The following is a 20,593-nucleotide window of genomic DNA, read 5'->3' on the forward strand; positions in this document are numbered from 1 at the left end:
TGCAGTGGTGCAATCTTAGCTCACTGCAATCTCCACTTCCCAAGTTTAATCGATTCTCCAGCTTCAGCCTCCCAAGTAGCTGGGATTACAGCCACCACACCTGGCTAATTTTTGTATCTTTTAGTAGAGACAGAGTTTCACCATGTTGGCCAGGCTAGTATTGAACTCCTGACCTCAGGTGATTTGCCTGCCTCGATCTCCCAAAGTGCTGGGATTACAGGTGTGAGCCACCTCGCCCGGCCCTGCTTGGTGATTCTTTACCACCCTGATTTTATTTGCCATATATATTCGATTTAATAAAATATATTATCTATTTGAATAGTCTGTAATTCAGAGTTTTCGCTAATTTAACCTAGGCTTTTCCACAATTAACTGAAGTCAAAAGGCCATCTTTACTGATACTGTGGATGGAGGCAAATAAAATAGAAAGCATGTTCCCAGCCTTACAGCCAGCCTGACTTTAACCAAAGATTACTGATGTTAAGCGCCGTGGGTCTGGAGCCAACCTGGTTGCACTTTTTCAGTCCCTGACTGGCTCCAGTGTTTTGGTAATGAGCTGGTTCTGGAGTGTCAGTTGCTTTAGCTCATTATGGCTAGTAGATGGTCCAATCATGCCTCTATTTAGGAAGACCCCAAGTACTCAGGTTGATGTGGGAAAATCAAAGGCTCTGTCTGGAAAATGTTGCCATTAGCATTGGTCTAGCAAAAGAGAATGAGAGAAAGAAAAACAAAGGGCCTAAAGAAATTGTTTGCTAAATAACCAAATCTCAAATAAAAGACAGCAATATGTTTTGTTTTTACTGAAACTCTTAAATTTTCCTTAGTTTAAATTTATTCTTGGCCTATTTAAGTGACAATGCCAGATTCAAACATTTTAGGCAGTGTGGCTCCAGAATATTTTTTATTTTTTATTTTTGTTATTTTATTTATTTATGTATTTTTGAGACAGGGTCTTGCTCTGTCTCCCAGGCTAGAGTGCAGTGGCCCGATCTCAGCTTGATGCAACTTCTGTCTCTTGGACTCAAGCGATTCTCCTGCCTCAGACCTGAGTAGTTGGGACCACAGGGGCACACAACCACGCCTGTCTAATTTTTGTATTTTTTGTAGAGTCAGGTTTTTGCCATGTTGCCCAGGCTGATCTCGAACTCCTGACACGTGAGCTCACCTTGGCCTCTCAAAGTGCTGAGATTGCAGGCGTGAGCCACCACACCTGGCCAGAATCTTCTTTTTAAATATCACTACACTGTACTACCCAAGTAGTCCAGGCAAAAGGAAGAATACACTCTAAGGTACAAAGGCAGGAAATTATAGAGTATGTTTAATAAGCAGTTTAGTTTTTAACAGAATACAGAACACATGCAGGAGAATAATAGGAGAGAAGGGCAGAAAATTACATTGGGACTATATCCTGAAGGACCTTGATTACCAGACTCAGGATGAACTTAAATGTATATCACATCTAGAAATAAAAGATATACCTATAAACTAACACTGCATAGTTCATTGTAGTGAACATAGTTCACTACAAATAGTTCATTTGTAGTTCCTAAAAAGTCCTCCTGTTTTAGTTTTCAAATGTGATCTACTTGTGTCAAATGAACTTTAATAAATGTTTTTCAAAAAGTTTAATAAGTTATTCTTAGTACGTTAGACTTCTTGAAAAGCTAGTAGAATCTTCATTTCCATTGATTTAGAATGCTTTTTTCTAAAAATTCACTAATCATTTTTCTCTTTTGATACATTGAACCATTTAATTAGTTATTCACAAAATATTTGTGATTCTTTTGTTTCTCAAAATACAATACGAACAAACTTGTCATGATTTATTTTTATTGTCATGATTTATTAATTTGTGTTTACAGATTATTATTACATTTGATATGGTAAAAAGATTTTGGCTAAAGTGCTAATTTTATTATTACATTTCTTTTCAATTGAGCTATAGTGCAAATCTATGGCATTTTATTCCAGCATAATTTGGAATTGGACTTTAAGAAGTCTAATTCCTAATATGCTTCAGATATATAAAGTGTTACTAAGAATTATTGGGAATAATTTAACAAAAACAAATGTACACATTCCAAGGAGGAGCATCCCCTTTGAAGTAGTCACTTTTGGAGGCTAATCTACTTATTCTAATGTTGTCGCTATTGCTAAAATTGTTTTTGAAACTTCTGTTTTAGAATCACTTTGAGGCTTCTAGCACATTTCTTTGAATATCCTCAAAGAAGAAAATCTTCATATTTTGAAAGTAGACATGATATATAAATATATCTAGAAATCACTTGTGACAAATCTGATGTGTAATCAAACCAAATGATACCATAATGATACCTATTTTCTTGGTGATACATATGAAGGTAATTCCAAATGAAAAGAAAAATCCCAAAATATTTTGAGTATTGATAGCATAATTTACATCAGTGTATAACCTTCCAAAATGACTATTTTGAAATATAACATTCATATGAATTTAATCATGATTCATTCAGTATTCATCAACTGCTGACTATGTGCCAGCTCCAGTATTAAAGACATTCAATCTACAGATATAGCTTCCCACTGCTCACATTGGCCTACTTCCCACCTAATAAGAACCACACCAGAGTTCCTTTCCAACTAACTGGTAGGGATTTAGAATTAATCTGTTTTTTCTAAATTCAGTATCCAATGTACCAAAGGAACCGTGACATTTCCTTCATAACCTCCGCTGTGGGTACCTAGGTGACATGAGAAAGCCTGGTTTCTCTTTTCCAACTGGAACTTTGAGTTCTGTGCTATTCTGAACCTTCATCTCTAGCAGTCAACTTGCCCATCATACTCAAGAACTGTACCCCACCTTCTATAGGCCAGCGTCCTTCTTCACCCTAAATAGGTCTCTCTGTAACCATGACTTCAACCTTTCTGCCCTGAAACCCTGCTCATGTCCAGGAACTCCTGCTGCCATGTCTCTTCCAAGCAAATAAGACCACATGAATTGTAGTTCTATTATCTCAGACACAATATTTGGGACTTCAGAATACCTTCTTATGGGTTAGCTTTGGTGGTCCCAGTTTATTCTTCTTTCATTAGTCCACCATTGAGCTTTCACATGCCTACCGATACTATGTGTCAGATAATGATATTTTTATATAGCATTTCATATTTTAGTAAACTCACCTGCATTGCATAATTTGATCATCACGACAATTTTATAAAGTATGTAATACTGGTATAATAAACAATTTCTGCTATATTTGTTTTTTAAATGTCTCATTTGTACCTTCTCAACTCAAAATACCAATTATGTCATTGCATCAGATACCCGGATGCATTTTTTCCGTTCACTGTCAAAGATTGAAATGTTACAATAAATTTTGCTTTTAACATTAGGTAAATATTTAATGAACACATAATCAACTAGGAATTTAAAAATATAAACAGGAGCCTCTTTGTTAAATTTGTGTCAATTATTCATCTCCATAGCAGACTACCAGACCATACTGTGAGAGATTGTTTTATTACCTTTTATTTCACTTTTCCAATTTAATGATTTTCCAATGTAATGAGTTTTATCATTAACTTATTCCACATCATTATTAGACATGATAGTCATACCCAGCAAAATGACACTTTTAAAGAAGTAATAGTAGTCAGCATATGTTGAGTGCTTATTTTGTGCCAGGCACAGTTCCAAGCTCTTTTACATGTATTAACCTACTTAATACTTGTAACAACCCTAAAAGATATACACTAATATTATCCCCATTTTATAGATAAAGAAAATTAGATAATGGGAGTTTAAATAATGTACTCAATGTCATAGTGCTAAGAAAGTAAATGATGGATATAAATTCAAGCAGTGTGACTCCAGAGCCCCTACTTCTAACTACTATGATATATTGCCTCTATGCTACAGGTACGGGACAATTAAATATTTGTTTCATGTCTTTGGTAGATATTAGGATCACTTTCCAATGTAATGAGTTTTATCATTAACTTATTCCACATCATTATTAGATATGATAGTCATACCCAAAATAATGAAACTTTTAAGGAACTAATAATAGTCAGCATATGTTGAGTGTCTTTGGTAGATATTAGGATCAGTTTTCTATTTTTTAAAAAAAGTCAAAATAATGGCAAAACATAATTTAAAAAACAGAAGATTTGTAAAACACTATCTGCATGCAGTTTGATTTTGGCACATGTACCAGCACACATTTGAGAATCCTTTTGTATTACTGTTCTAGGCACAATGTAAAAACTTTAGGGATCATTTAATGAAAGTACTAAAGAAATGTTTCCCATGGGTTAGTTTTATGACAATGTTTTCAAAATGTCAACAGAAGTGTAAAAAAAAAGATTCCTATTATATTTATGCCCAAATCACTAACAATAGGCCTAATTCTACAGTCTTTGTTAAGGTTATTCATTAATGTCTGACACTGCTAACATTTTTAAGGATCCTGAACTTCCTACTCCAAATATAACAGCAGAGATTATTAAAAAGACTGCTGTCTGGATAGTAGGATTATAGATATTATACTTTTCTTATTTCTACGTTTAATGTAATATTTCCTAAAAAGCCCACAATAGACATATACATTATATATATATATATATATATATATATATATATATATATATCACTGTAATAATCAGAAAAGCAATTTTTCATTGAAAGTTAATGAACTAACCCATTGGAGCTCTCAAATGGCAATATAATGCTAGGTATCATCAAGGGTTAATTAAGAATTGAAATAAAGCAGAAGGTACAGTTCTGCCTGAGGCAAAAAAAAAAAGTGAAATGAGTACAGATCATCAGGGCATATCTCTCAAACAACATATTTTTCAGTTCACTAAGTGGAATACATAGCCTAAACAGCGAACATGTGACAGATAAAAAGACAGTCTAAAAAATATGTTCCCAAATGATGATACATAATGTATATGACATTGACATATACTTGTTCTAGAGGTAGGGCTTAAGAATCTGCATTTTAAACCAACTCCCCCAAGTGATTCTTAAGCACATTAAAACCCAAGAACCACTATAGTAGGTGCTCAATAAATGTTTGTTAGCTTGAGCATGACATTTTAGTAAAGCAGGCTAAATGTTTGCATTTACTTGCTGCTCCAGATCTGTGAGTTAGCAAAATACATATATTGGAAGGAGTTTAAAAGGATTTCCAAGGAAGTATAAGAACCAATGGAGTGACCCAGGGAAAGAAGGGAGGTATGACAATAAGACATCTTCATGTCTTAAATGAAACAGAAAAGTAAAATACCTCTTTCAGATTATCTTTTTTTCCTCAGATAATGGAATCTGAAAATATGGATCCTAAAAATATGGAGACAGAAAATATGGAATCTCAAAGTATGGACATTGAGACTGTTTCTTCAGTTACAGCTCTACAAGCCCTCACTAAGCTACTTAATCCTGAAGAAGAGGATGATTCTGACTATGGACAGGTGGTCATATACTTACAGTTGAATTAGTTGTGTTCAAGGGAAGTTGTGGAATCGTATTTGAACAACCTGTTCCCACCTAGCTGTGGGAGCAGAGCTGTGTCATTTGATATATGCACGGGAAGCTACAAGGCTGATTATGCATGACAATGTAACCTCTAGTACATTTCTAGCAAACATAATTATATTTTTCTAAACCACCTGAATACTGAATAGGAAAATAGTTCTGTAACTATGGTAGCAATAGCCACATTTCAAATGTTGTCATTTATATTTATGGCCAAAGAATGCCTGACAACCATTGCAGAGTGGTAGCTAGGATTCTTTAAGCCCAGACAGTATTTCTATAAAACAAATATATTCAGTTATGCAGTATTAGTTGGACCCCCAAGTACCAGTCCCTTGATTTTTAAATTTGTCTACACATTAATGCAGAACAGAAAGTTTTTGAGCCAAATAATAGGACAAACTAGTTTCAGCCTACAAAAATTGGCTTCCCAGTAATGCACAAATAAAGCTGTGGAGTCTAATTAGTTGAGTAGCATTTGGGGTCAGGATAGGTAATGCCAGTAAGGCTTGCAGTAGCAAGATGGGCTTCATTTTGCATAGAAGAGTTCCTTGAACTGACCTTTGGCCACTCCAAGTTTACTGCCAGTATTCCCAGAAAAATTAAAACACTTTTATATAATTCCCTGCTCTCCATTCTCCTATTTCTTTTATTTATTTATTTAGACAGAGTCTTGCTGTGTCTCTCAGGCTGGAGTACAGTGGCACAATCTCGGCTCACTGTAACCTCTGCCTCCCAGGTTCAAGCGATTCTCCTGCCTCAGCCTCCCAAATAGCTGTGAGTACAGGGGAGTGCCACCAGGCCCAGCTAATTTTTGTATTTTTAGTAGAAACAGAGTTTCACTGTGTTAACCAGGATGGTCTCGATCTCCTGACCTCATGATCCACCCCCTTTGGCCTCCCAAAGTGCTGGGATTACAGGCGTGAGCCACCACACCTGGCCCATTCTCCTATTTCTTAACTATCAGTGAGCCTTGGCTATCAGACTGCCTATGATAGGGCAAACAAAATTTGGGGTAAAAATCCCATATTGTAACACAATATGTCAATTTGCGTAAAATTATTTTAATGAAGTGTTTTACCGTATGACCAATTTACCATGAATAAATCATCTTTCAGGAATGTACATACCAATTTACTCCTCCCAAAATTTATTTTTGCCACAATGTAGAGAAAAAAGCATGCTATGAACAGGCAGCAAATTCAGTGGCTCAGATTGACATTGAACTCAGCTGCCACCCCTAAGAAAGAGCTTACGTAGAATAGGGCAGAATTAAATAAGACATGAAATGGAAATAAAATTTGTAGAACTGAGTCAGCTTGGAGCCAGGATCAGGAACCAGGAAGTTTTAGTCAGGGAAATGTCTTAGTAGAGGCCAAAGAAAGAAACGTCAGGACGTTAATGACAGTATTAGCTATACACAACAAATAGGACACAGGAGAAAATGTTAGGAACAATGTATCAGTGAAGTTGGAAAGGCAAGCTCGTTTTTGCTACCTTATTTGAAGTAGCAGAATAATAATTTTCTGGAGCCTACATGCTGGGAAAGGTAGGGTTATGTCACATAGGAAAAGCATATCAAGTATTTGAGAAACAGTGATCTTGAATATAGTGAAGTGGAATTTGTAACTGGGACAGATTCAAATATAAGGATTTACCCTGGTTACAGAGCCTATTCCCTTTGGTGTTTATGGCCGGAGGTGTTTATTTGCATCTAGAAGTGTTTCTAGGAGGAAAGATGAATGCTTATGAGAATAGAGAGACTAACATAATATTACTGAATTGTACAATTTATAAAGGAAAATTACTATACTAATGTATGACTCTGTATATCTGGATTATAAGCAATTTTGAGATAATTGGTCATTCAGACACCACAGTACAGATATCATTAGAGGATATAGAATTACAGTATCAGAACAGTGGGAGAATAATTAATGTTTCTAATGAACTATTAAATTTTCCAGGAGAGAAACTGATTTTCATTTTTTAACATGTATTAACCTTGGGAACTGTGGGATGATTACAAGAGTGATGTGTTTTTGAAAATATGCTCTCTGAAAACAGCAAGAGAACAGTTGCATACACATTGCTTCATTTACACTATCCCTTTTCTATGTGACTTGTTAAGAAAATGGGAGATGGGAAGAGAGTGTGTCTATCATTTTTCAAACTCATGAGGGGATATTAAGGCTTGTGGGAAAAATAAGGTTCACTGCTCTTCACAGACATTATAACGAGGATGTTCTGTCTTACATATTACAAAGTGGCATGAATTGCAATGATAAATTGCTCAGATAATTGGCTGTAGATTCATGGTAAAGGCTCAAATGATGTTCTAATAGAAAACAATTGCCAGATAGTTTTTAATGTTTTTATGAGCACATTCCCTCTTTTCACTTGAAAATTTTTTTAATCGTTTATTTTCATTAAATCAACAAATTGAAACTCTCATGAGTTCCGATCCAATCACTGTCCATGGAGAGTATACCAATTTTTGTCATGAATATCCAGGGTTTTATTTCTACTGCTTTTTAATTTTCTGTGGAAGGCAGCACTCAACCAAACAAGAGGCCCTCATGTTCTGAGAAATGCTTTACTCTGATTGACTATTAGTGTTCTGGTGATTAATAATTTAGGAAAAGTACTACACATTTATATTATATTAGTGATTAAAAAGAGGAAAAAATATCCCAAATATTGTCTTGGGATTTTCACATAAAAATGCCTGTAACGCCTTAACTGCAGACATAGCAATTTTGAAACACCTTTTGGAAAAAAATACTATTTTAGACACTGCTGAGATATTGTAGATTAATTTCTGATTTATAACTGTTGGAACAGTTTCACATAATAAAGACCCACGTGAGCTGTTCTATCAGGTTTCAAGGACAGACACTACTCTCCTTGCCCAAACAAGACATTCTAACTTTTGCGCATGTCTAAAGTTTTAGAAGATGAGAACAGGAGCCTGAGAAAAGAGAGATAGAGGTGCTAGTCTGACAGTATTAAAGGAGGTAAGATTTTTTTGACTGCCAGCAGTGAAGTGAGTTGAAGCTGCAGGGTGTGACATCAGCAAAAACAATTAGTAAGAAATTGAGATTTTCTTAAAATATCAAAGAATCCCTGAGATGGGCCAATGAGGTGGTGTCACTATACTGATAGTGTAATATGTGTTATACTTAATTGAAAAAATGAAGATTGTTCTTTTACTGGTGAGTCAGGAGAAGTCCTCTGGGGATGTGCATGCTTGTGCAGAAGATGGCAAAATAAACTTGTACTTATATGAAGGCTGAGATACATCAGCATATATTTGATACTATTAATTTGTGGCTGCTGTTTAATCCACTAGTTCAGTGTCATGAGGCCGTGGGACAGGAAAGTGTTTCATACCTATAGTGGAAAATAGTAAAAGCAGTTATCAGGGCTTTTGAATGGTTAATTTGAAGTCTAAATACTTAGCTTCTGTTTACTGTTAGTTTTTATTTCTATAAAACTTTCACATACTTCTGTCCTCCATCTGACTACAACCAGACACTGCTAAACCCCAAAAGTGTCAATGCCTTTATACTAATACTTGGTTCTAACTTTCATAGAGATGAATGTGGCTCATTCCTCAATCCCCAGGGATGCATGATTCACTGAGCTGGAACTAGGGATTTACCCTGACCAAAGATCAATTCTGCCCTAGAGTCTATTAAACCAAACACTTTTTTGAAAGAACAAGGAAAGCATATTCAAAATAGTACTTGGCATCTGTCCCTCTGTTGTATAACAATGATGGGTAATTAAACTGGAAAGCTCCATGAGTTTTTTGATGGAAATCCTATCAAATTTAAAGTATCACTAGTCATATATGTTATACAAGTAGTAATTATAGAATATTGGACTTTTTCTCCTCCTTCAGACAAGTGGTTTATCTACTATTGGAGCCATGGGTCCTGGACATATTGGACCACCCCAAATAGAAGAGCTCAAAGGTAAGTTATTTAACAAAGCAGTATAGATCAATATAATCTTTTCCTTGGTAGAAAAATTATAGGGAGAGTAATACATACTAACTCTAGTATTTGTTAAGATGAACTAAACAATGTATTATATACTTGAAAATTGCTAAGATAGTAGATTTTAAGGATTCTCATCACAAATAAATGATAAGTATGTGAGAGAATCCATATGTTAATTGCTTGAGTTAGCCATCCACTGTGTATATGTATTTCAGAACATCATGTGGTATATAATAAATATATACAATTTTTATTTGTCCATTAAAAACAGAGAAATGAATTAATTTTTAAAAATAAAAAAGATGAACTAAAATAATCATGGAAATGATGAATAGCCATTTACATATAAGATGCTGTTTTTACTCTACTACTGCAGAAAGATATTTACCTTGAATTATCCACATTCCTTGCATATTTTATGAGACAGAAAACCAAGAAAGTCATGTGTGGTTAGATCATTTTTTATTTTTTAGGGACTATCAACCAAGATGCTTAGCTTCTTTACCTTCTACCTTCCTGTATTCTAGCAATTTCATGGAATTCATTCATTGAATAATTTAATAAATATTTAGCCTATTATGCATCAGGCAGTATGACCATCTCTAAGACTACAATGCAGATCAAAACAGAAAAAGCCCCTGTTCTAATTGAACTAATAGACTTTTGGAGAAGATAATAAAACAAATAACTACACAATTTTGTCTTACATTAAGATGCTTATACATTAACATCTTTGGGTTTACTTATTTAAAAATACAGGTCCAATAAATGAGGTAAAATAATATTTTTTTGCATTTCCCTAGCATTTTGATCTATACATTTTTACAGAGTTGAACATTTTACAAATCTTTAAAAATATAAAAGGCTCTAATTCTGTTGGTCATAATCACCATTAACCAGAGAATAGGCAGGGAGAGGAAGTGAATTTCGTTAATCAATTTAGTTAATTGCAAAAGATTTTTATCTGTACAAATGTTGAAAATAATGACTAAAATGAGGTCTGAGGATGGTTTTAAAATTTCAGTTATTATTGCTACAGATACTCAAGAGGCTATTTGCCTTACTCAAGACATATTCATTCCATGGCAGACTAGTTCACATTTGATGACTTTTGTGCTGCCTGTATTTCTGATAATGTAGGTCTAATAATCTTTAAATTCTGAAGGCAATGATTCATATGTAAAATGTTATATGTAAATCTGTAGTTAGGCTTTACAAAACCCATGCTAGATAGAAGCTGATAATTTCAAAAGAATTGTCAGAATTGAAAATCTGACAATTGAGTACATTTCTGGGAATGCTTAAAATGACTAAAAGCAATGTTCTGCAACTAATGCAGGTCTCCATGGGATGCTACAATAGTTAGAACAAATGTAAGGTGGGTTTTTGCATGCCTACTGGGGCCTGTCCACTTTTAAACATTTAAGGATGATATGCAGAAACCCAACCTCATGCTCAGCTTTGCATGAAGGACAAGTGGCAAAGATTTTCCTTAAATCTCGTGTCTACATGAGGAAAACACTGGAGTAAAAAATGATCATTGTATTCACTGCTTTCAGTTTCTTTAACTGATATTATGATTTTGAGAATTATGTCATGCTTGCATGGAAAAGATATCAAAGGGTTTTTATATACTAAAAACAATGCAAGATAAGACATTTTTCTCCAAATCAGATTGATTTTAGTTGTGATTTTTTTCTTTTATATAAAAATATTTTTAAATATAATCCTATTTATGTTTCTGGAAAAATGTGTAATATTTCTTTGCATATGTGTATGGAAAGAGAGAGAGAGAGAGAGGCTGGAATGATACACAACAGAATACTAACATTGATTATCTCCAGGCAGTTGGATTATAGATTATTTTCTTATTTTTGTTTATGTGGTTTTAGCAAAATTTTCTACAGTTGTTATTACAGTTCTACAACATATTGGTTCTATATTGATAGAGAAACATTTAGTCAGTAGTTACTAATTTAGCTTGTTTTGACCAAAAAACAAGCTAGTGATTGCAAATAATGTTTTACTTTAATGATCCCAAACTGAGTGTGAAGAACAGGAGCAATTTAGAGAAGGAAAAAAGCACGAGCTTCAGCTTTATCTTCCCTTTCTTCACAGTCATTCCTGAAACCAGTGAGAAAAATAATGAGGACATCTGGAATTCAGAAGAGATTCCAGAAGGAGCAGAACATGATGATATGTGGGACGATAGAGAAATCCCAGAGTAAGTCAAATGAAGCCAGGAATGTCTTTAGAAGTTTAAGTTAGCTGTGTCATCTGATAGCACTCTATTTTTGACAAGATTCATAAAGTAACATACCACATAAAAGATAAAACTACAGTGACACACAGAAGGCATGTGTAATTGATATTTTTTCCTTCTAGAGCAGAAACAAATAATAATGCATAACACCTTCCTTTCAGTTATTATCTAGCAAAAAATGATAAATATAGTTATTTCCATTATAAATTTATATTTAATGTCAGTTTGTTGTATAGTGTGGAACTAACTGCAAGAAAACCAGCCCATTAAATTGCAAGGATTCATACAAACTAAATTACAATGCCATGCTTATTTGTCAAGGACTTGCTTTTAATTACTCAATGTTCTACAATTTTGGTAAAAGGCTATGTTCTCCCTCCAATTATCAATTATTACCCAGACTTATTTACTAGATATTCTAAGATTATACTTAGTATTCAGTGCATTTTGCAAGCAGGGTTCAAGACTTGCTTTGTAGCCTTTTCAATACAATCAAATTATAAATATGAAATTTAGAATTATTATAAAAAGCCTTTTATTCTGATTTAAAAAGCACTCATATTTTTAAGAACCTTAAAGTATATTTATATACATAGGTGAAATTATTGATCAAATAGACTAAGCTTTACATATATGTATTTTGAAATAAAATTCTGATTGACTATTTAGAATAGCAGGAAAACTAAAGCCAACATATACTAAACTATGATGTACTGTATAAATTCTTGAAGACTTCTATGGCAAGTGATATGACAACTTTTCTCATTCTGAATACAGAACTATCCAATATATATATATATTTTTCTGAGATAGAGTCTTGCTCTGTCACCCAGGCTGGAGTGCAATGGCACGATCTTGGCTCACTGCAACCTGAGCCCCTCCTGGGCTCAAGCGATTCTCCTACCTCAGCCTCCCATGTTGCTGGGACTGCAGGCACGTGCCACTATGCCCAGCTAATTTTTGTATTTTTAGTAGAGACGGGGTTTCACCGTGTTGGCCAGGCTGGTCTCGAATTCCTGACTTCAGGCGATCCACCTGCCTCAGTCTCCCAAAGTGCTAGGATTACAGGCATGAGCCACTGTGCCTGACCAAAATTGTCCAGTATTAAACAACAACAACAACAAACTCCATGCTTCCATCTTCTACGTAAGTTCTGAAAACAGAAGCAGTGGGAGACTGCAGATAATTAACTACAAAGAAATATCCAGCTTTCAAATAAACAATGTCAAAACCATAAACTTCATTAAAAAATCAAAGATTTTAAAACATTTCTTAGAGAGCGAAGAGAGTAAATTTGAGGTTGTGTTTATATAGTGCCCACATATCCATATGAAAAGTAAGAAGTTACTCATTTGTCATATTGTCTAACGAATGTCAAATATCTATATACAGCAAGCTTTAAATTTGAGTAAATTTTCCCTTTCATCCTGATGTTTGATGTTTGGTAGATAGGACATCCATGAAAGCTTTAAATGAATAATAGCTGCAGTTATTATGAGGGAAATTGCTTTATAAGATTTTTTAAATCTTTATTTTCTATCTTATGAAGAGACATTTCAAAATTTCTCAATGGATAAAGAGGAAAATGGGTAAAGAATATGAACAGGCAGTTCAAAGAATAAGAATCACAAATGGCCAAATGAAAAAAATGACAAGGGCCTGAGCTAAGGCACTGACCTTGGGGAGAAGCATGAGGGTCTGTATTTGAGTGAAAAGTTGGCATTTGGTTAGATAAAATGGATGAGAGGAGAGCATCAAAGATGATGCTGAAGTTACTAGTTTGGGTGACTGAGTAAATGATAATGCCATTAACTTTGATAGGAATTATAGGTGCAGTGAGTTTGTTTTTGTTTTCGTTTTTTCTCCTAAGACAGAGTCTTGCTCTGTTGCCCTGGCTGGAGTGCAGTGGTGTGATCTCGACTCACTGCAACCTCCACCTCCTGGGTTCAAGCAATTCTCCAGCCTCAGCCTCGAAAGTAGCTGAGACTACAGGTGCGTGCCACCATGACTGGTGAATGGTTTTTTTTTTGTATTTTTTTGTAGAGATCGGGTTTTACCATGTTGGCCAGGCTGGTCCTAAACTCCTGGCCTCAAGCAATCCACCTGTCTCACCCACCCAAAGTTCTGAGATTACAGGTGTGAGCCACAGCACCCAGCCAAGTTTGGTTTTCTTTCTTTCTCCCCCAGCACCAATCGCTCACTGCAGCCTCAACCTCCTGGGCTCAAGCAATTCTCCCACCTCACTCTCCCAAGTAGCTGGGACTACAGGTGCACACTTCATTTTTGTGAGGACTCTGCCTAAGTGTGTTGCCCACGTTGGTCTCAAACTCCTGGACTCAAGCAATCCTCATGCCTCAGCCTCCCAAAGCACTGGGATTACAGTTGAGAGCCACTATGACTAGCTGGTTTTTGATATGTACACTTTGAGTTGCCTTTGGGACATCCAGACAAACCTATGTAGTAGGCAGTTGGAAAATTACATCAGGAGCTCAGGATAAGAGTAGGAGCTTGAGCAAATCCATTTGGGAGTAGTGAACATACAAATCAATCCCTTCTGTTTGTTTTAACCTGGCTTCAGCTTTGTAAATACTTGGTAGATGTTATAGCCTATTAAGAGAAAAGTGCCCCATAGCAAATAGCTGCTTATTGTTAACCCTGTTCTAACTCAGAGAAATTCCTTTTTTTATTGTTGGACATTCCTATTGGCAAATGCTCAGAAGTTCAATCTAGTCCTTTAGCCTTACTATCCAGAGATATATTGTTTCTTCATTAAGTTAGCATTAAGAAAAAAAAGTAAATGTTTCATGCTATCTGAAGAGATGGGGTACATTTTGGTGGATGCTATAAACCATTCTATTCCTGAAGGCCCAAATTTGGGGGAAAGGAACGATTTGTGAATTGTCATGTTGGGGTGAGATATCAGGAAAATCTTTCATTAAACTCAGAATTCTGTAAGACTAGATTCTAAGCACTATAGTGTAGCTGTGCTGACTATATTGCCAGTGTTTCTGTTGTAGAATTTTAGACATAGAGATCATTTATTTCAAACTCACACCTCCCTCCCATAAACCATATAAATGTAGAAGCTGACCCCATGAGTTTGTAACTTGACCAAGGCCCACAGTTAATGACAGAAACAGTACTAAACCTGAATTTTCTCCTCTACTCTGTGGTTTAAACTTAGCAGAGGAAGGTTTCTATCAATCCCTAGGTTATGGACTCAGTGCTTTTCTGAGCCATTGTTTTTCAGGAACAGACTTTTTTTCTTCTAGTTTTAATCTTATTAGAATCTTATTAGAAGTTTCCTCAATCTATTTCTTTGTATAGCTCTAAAACAGTTAAGGCTTTATTTTAGAAAATAATAACAATTCTGCTTTTCAGTGTTTATTTTTGACCACATTTCTAGACTTATTTTCCTTTATGTTCTATTATATGCCTGAAGACCTGCAAGCACTTTATTTATGTAGTCCTTTTACTTTTTCTAATAGCATGTCCTCATAAATTTCTAGTTTTCTGTTCTGTGACAGGAAATTGCTCTTTCATTTGAGTTCCTATTATCATTGATTTTTTTTTCAGGTATGAGATTGTATTCAGACAGCAGGTGGGAACTGAGGATGTATTTTTAGGGTTGTCAAAGAAAGACTCCTCAACAGGTTGTTGCACTGAACTAGTGGTAAGCCTCTCCTCCCCTTCTTCATTTTCTATATGACCGTTGTAGCTAAATTGACTGACTATTGTATATATAATATTGTAGGCAAGGTTGTAAACTCTTTAAAAATTGTGGTTGCTATGTTGCAGGTACTAGGGGAATAATGGAATAGAGTTTCAAATTGTTAACTTGTATAAAATAAGCTAAGCTTACACCTTTGGATAAGATTTACAAATAAACGTAATAGAATCATATGACACACACAATTTCTATTTTTATTCCTATTAAAACTTCCCAACTGGATTGGACTGGATTTTCTTTCATCCTAGTTCTGTCCCATGCATGCCATCTGATTGGTTATTAACTTCCGATGAATTGACAGACAATTGAAATGAAATGTCTCCTTCCCTGTATCTGTCTTATCTCTTATTTCTGTATTTCTTATAATGACTCAGCTTACAATGTGGGACTTAAAAAGGGATTTTCCTAATTTTGGCATCTGACTTATGATTGAAAACACTAAGAAAGACATCTAAAATGTTACTTTGCTTTCTTATCTGAATGATGCTACAGAATGTTGGAGAACATCCTTTACCAGGTCACTGTTTCTGGATAACAGTTGTAACAATACCAGCAATTTCAATGATAACAACTTACTTTTGCTTATTTCATCCTCATAATGATCTTGTTGAAAAATCTGGGCCTAACCTAGAGTGTGGAATTTGACTCATTTTAGCAACATTAACAAGTAATTATTATGTTAAAAATTTATTTTTTGAGATCAGGGACTTTGCTTCTATTTTTTCCCTCCTTTCTTACAATACATTATAGAATACTGTGGTGCCCATGGGAGATGTGTAATATTTTTTCCTTAAGCAAATGATAAATGGAATTTCTCTTTTGCATGAACTTCAGGTTTTCTCTTATTAGCAAAATCTAAGACATTCAATTGAATCAAGTAACATAATGGGAATAGTGGCTTTAAGTACCTCAAGAGATTTTTCAAACTCTAATAAGTTAAGGTTTCAAGTAATCTTGAAGTAATTAGCTCCCAGGGTTTTACCAGTAATATTCAAATTCCTCTCTCTTAAATTACTGAAAAATTGTGTTTTTGATGTGTAGTGTTGGGGATTGCTCTAAGTTCTGGAGGAATTCTAGGCCCTAAATAAACAAAACTGTTGCAAGTCTTACCATTTCTCTCATGCAAAAATTGCCACTAGTTTTAGTAATAAAGATATCCTGAATGAAGAATCTCAGAAACTAAATCATACCTTATAAAATGAATATATGGTTTATCTAAAACTCAATAAGTATACACAAAAGGCTTGCTATTTCTCTCAAATGAATTTATAATCAACTGGGAAGACAAAACTAACACAAATGAACTAATTTTATTATTAAAATACAATAATTACATTTATACTTATAATTGTGTAACATAATTATATTAATAGTTATAATTTTGTAAACAATTATAAGTCTACCAGAAGTTCAGAAGGTTGGGATAAGTTATGAACACCACTGAAAAACAGCAGCAAATAACACATTTGTTGATGCTATGGCACTTTGTCACGTGTATACTGTTCCCTTTGTCTTTCCTTTATTTCTCTTTGTTTCTTCATTTATTAATTCTTTAAATACTTAGTGAATGTTACTACATACCAGGGACTGTCCTAAGTACTAGAAATACAAAAATAAATAATAAACGGTCAATTGTCCTCAAGGAGTTTATAGTAAAGGAGATTGACACCTAATAAATCATCGCAGGTCAGTATGGTAAGTACATATTTAGAGGCATATAGAATAGAATAGAATGATGGTTACGAGACTGGGAAGGGTAGTGGGCATGAGCGGGGGAATGGGGATGGTTAATGGGCACATAAATATAGTTAGACACAATAAATAAGATCTAGTGTTTGATAGTACAACAGAATGATAACAATCAGCAAGTTTGTTGTACGTTTTAGAATAACTGATGGAGTACAATTGGAATGTTCATAACACAAATAAATGATGAATGATTGAAGTGATAGAAATCCACACCATTTACCCTGATGTAATTATTGTACACTATATGCCTGTATCAAAATATCTCATGCACCCTATAAATATATATGCCCATCATATGCCCATAAAAATTAAATATAGAATAATAAAGGCATATATCAGGTGCATAGTGACATAAAGCAGGAAGGGATCAACTTTAAGTGGATAGTATTTCTACAGTGGACAACATTCTAAGAAGGGCATTCCAAGCCGAGGTAAGAGCACATGGAAAAGTATCCAGGCATGAAATAGCATGGCATATTTGAGTAAGCAGTGAATATAAGAAGAATAAAGAGTAAATCTGGGTAATAATGGACTGGTAAGCTGACACTCAAAAAAGATAAAAGCTTGTAGCTTTTATTTGTAGCTTGAATGTTATCCTGTAGGCATACTAATGATGACATTCACTATCATTGCTTACTCCACTGACAAGACCCAAAGTAACTAGACTGTTGAGCCCATCTCAAGTATTTCTTGCTCAAATTTATATGCTTATCATTCTTATTGATAATATTGTGTTTCCTTGAATATAAGACATCATAAAATTGTAAATGTGTCATTCATTTAACAATAACAATGTTTCAGGAGAAAATAGGTATAATACCATATTATACCACCATTGATTCTGCAGAGCATCTCAATATCAGAAACATTAAAATGTGAAGAAAATTGAACCTGAGAATTGCCTAAATATGTTATTTGGGTCCTAGAACTGGTCTATATGTAGCAATCCAATCCAAAGTCTTTAAGAAGAAAACTCTTACTTAAACGGAGGAAGGCAATAGAAATACAATCTGTTTATATACAAGAAGTAAGATTTGAGGTTTAAAAATTCACGAGGACCATCATTTCCTTTACCCTTCCCAAACTCCAAATAAGAAAGCAAAATTTATGAATCCTAAATAAAAGCAACGGTCCTAAACAAAATTCTGAATTAGGAATGTCTTCAGCAAACCTTTCAAACCTCAAACCCAAAGAGCCTCATTATCCAAATTCTGCCCTATTGTTATCTTCTGGTATTGCTTTGTTCCTCAGTTTGTAGCCACCAAGTTTCCCTTGCCTTAATCTATATTTATGTATTTTAGAGCTAGAGCTACCCAGTCGTTTATACGTTTATTTTGTTTCTAGCTGTCAAGCTTTTTTTTCAAATAAATTCTGTAAGTAAGCCCAGTGTATTAAACATATAAAAAAGTACCACTGCCTTATTTAAAAAGGTACTATCACACATGAGGCGGCTCTTAGAAGAATGGCTGAGGCTCCTTGGAACATAGTTTGAAAGATACTGATCTAATTTCTCTTCCTTATATTACAGTTGATAAACTAAAGTTGGCCTTGCAAGGTTTCAAATACTCATATACATTAATGGAAGAATAATCAGAGATCTAGAGGGCTTCTTTCTCCTAGGTGACATATATACTTTTCTTTAAACCCCATGAGTGGAAGTCCCCTAGCTTGTTTTATTTTGTTTTGTTTTCCTTTTATCTTCTATCTATATTCTCCATTCCTCTCCCCAAAGCTCTCACTGTAATGTGTGTGATATTAAGTTGGTGCAAAAGTAATTGCAGTTTTGCCATTACTACTGGTTATTGCCACACTTACTGAGGTACTAGACCTCTTGGGAACTAGTTGTGGAGTATGGAAAAAGGAACTACAGGTATCAAAACTATGTAGGAAAATAGCCTAATTCTCTGTAAGATTATTTGTGGCAGGAAATGGGATGTGTGCATTGGAAAAATAGGTCAGCAGATTCTCATTTTCACCCTTGGTGCTAAAATCCAAAAATGAATGGGGCTAGGGTTATTGGTATTCTGCCAAATTACCCATTGTTTATTCTAGGAGAGGGGAAAGGCAGCTTGCAGATAGCTTGATGCTCTTTGACCTAGAATGAATACATAATATTTTGATGTTTTACTTTGATGGATCTATATTGATAAGAGAACATTCTGATGTGACCCAAGAAACAAGCCACTAAGCCTATTTTTTTTCCCCTAACATCACCTCCTCCCTAGGATAAGAGCTTTCACCCATCTTTAAATCTCACTGAGAATGAGATGAGAGTCAGGGATGGGATAGAAGTCAGTCACCATCTGGCAGGCTGACAACCAGAAGCCACATGTTTATCAAACATATTTATCTCAGAAAGTGCTATCAACAATTTTGAGCAAAGTGTTTTTTCATTCTCTAAGAATTCACTTGCTTCCTGAACGGTCTGCTCTTTAAATCCTGATTTGTTTCTCAAGGTTAAAACAGTTATATTTGTTTACTTTTTTTTTTTTTTTCAAACGTTTGTTGGCCATTTATATATCTTGTTTTGAGAAGCATCCATTTCCTTAGCTTACTTTTAGATGGAATTATTTGGTTTTTTTTTTGAGACAGAGGCTCACTCCATTGCCCAGGCTGGAGTGCAGTGGCATAATCTCAGCTCACTGCTGAGCCACCGTGCCTGGCCCATATTTGTTTACTTTTAATGAAAATATGGATTTAGCTGCTTGATAATGAAATTAGCTGGGCATGTTTGTGCGTGCCTGTAATTCCAGCTACCACCATGCCCAGCTAATTTTGTATTTTTAGTAGAGATAGGGTTTTACCATGTTGGCCAGGCTGGCCTGGAACTGGCCTCAGGTGATCTGCCTGCCTCGGCCTCCCAAAGTGCTGGGATTAACAGGCGTTAGCCACCACACCTGGCCTATATTTGTTTACTTTTAATGAAAACATGGATTTGGCTACTTAATAATGAAATAGATTTTGTTTCCCATTCCATTCCATTCTATAGGATGGACCTAGTTTTTTGGTTTTTTTTTTTTTTTTTTTTTTTTTTTGGTAGGTTTCCTGATTATGTTAACCTTTTTTGATTAGTTGCATGCCAGACCATGTGGCAGAGGGAGGGATATTTGAGCTGTAATATGATTCCATATTATTAGTTCCAGGCAGCACAGTAAATCTTGAATTAAATTTCTAATAGTTGTCTCAGTAATATATTCATAATAGATACATTTATAGTTAATGTCATAACACTCCTTCATAATGATGGTGGTTGTGGGACATGGTAACAAATACCTCCTTAAAAGCTAATCTGTGTCTGGTGCGGTGCCTCATGCCTGTAATCCCAG

At 34.8% G+C, this 20,593-nt stretch overlaps 1 protein-coding gene across 1 annotated transcript in view; it reads left to right on the top strand.

Moving 5' to 3' along the window:
* The window catches only part of DNAAF6 (dynein axonemal assembly factor 6), a 39,616-nt gene that overhangs the window by 2,581 nt on the left and 16,442 nt on the right, over nucleotides 1–20,593 (top strand). Inside the window, exons 2-5 of the mRNA XM_017546450.2 lie at nucleotides 5,299–5,454; nucleotides 9,426–9,498; nucleotides 11,644–11,749; nucleotides 15,365–15,461. Coding sequence (XP_017401939.1) covers nucleotides 5,302–5,454; nucleotides 9,426–9,498; nucleotides 11,644–11,749; nucleotides 15,365–15,461 — 429 coding nt within the window. The 5' untranslated portion in view covers nucleotides 5,299–5,301. The remainder of the gene's footprint in view (nucleotides 1–5,298; nucleotides 5,455–9,425; nucleotides 9,499–11,643; nucleotides 11,750–15,364; nucleotides 15,462–20,593) is intronic.

The sequence above is a fragment of the Cebus imitator genome, unplaced genomic scaffold (assembly GCF_001604975.1).
Source record: "Cebus imitator isolate Cc_AM_T3 unplaced genomic scaffold, Cebus_imitator-1.0 Scaffold189, whole genome shotgun sequence".
In the NCBI taxonomy this organism is placed as follows: domain Eukaryota; kingdom Metazoa; phylum Chordata; class Mammalia; order Primates; family Cebidae; genus Cebus; species Cebus imitator.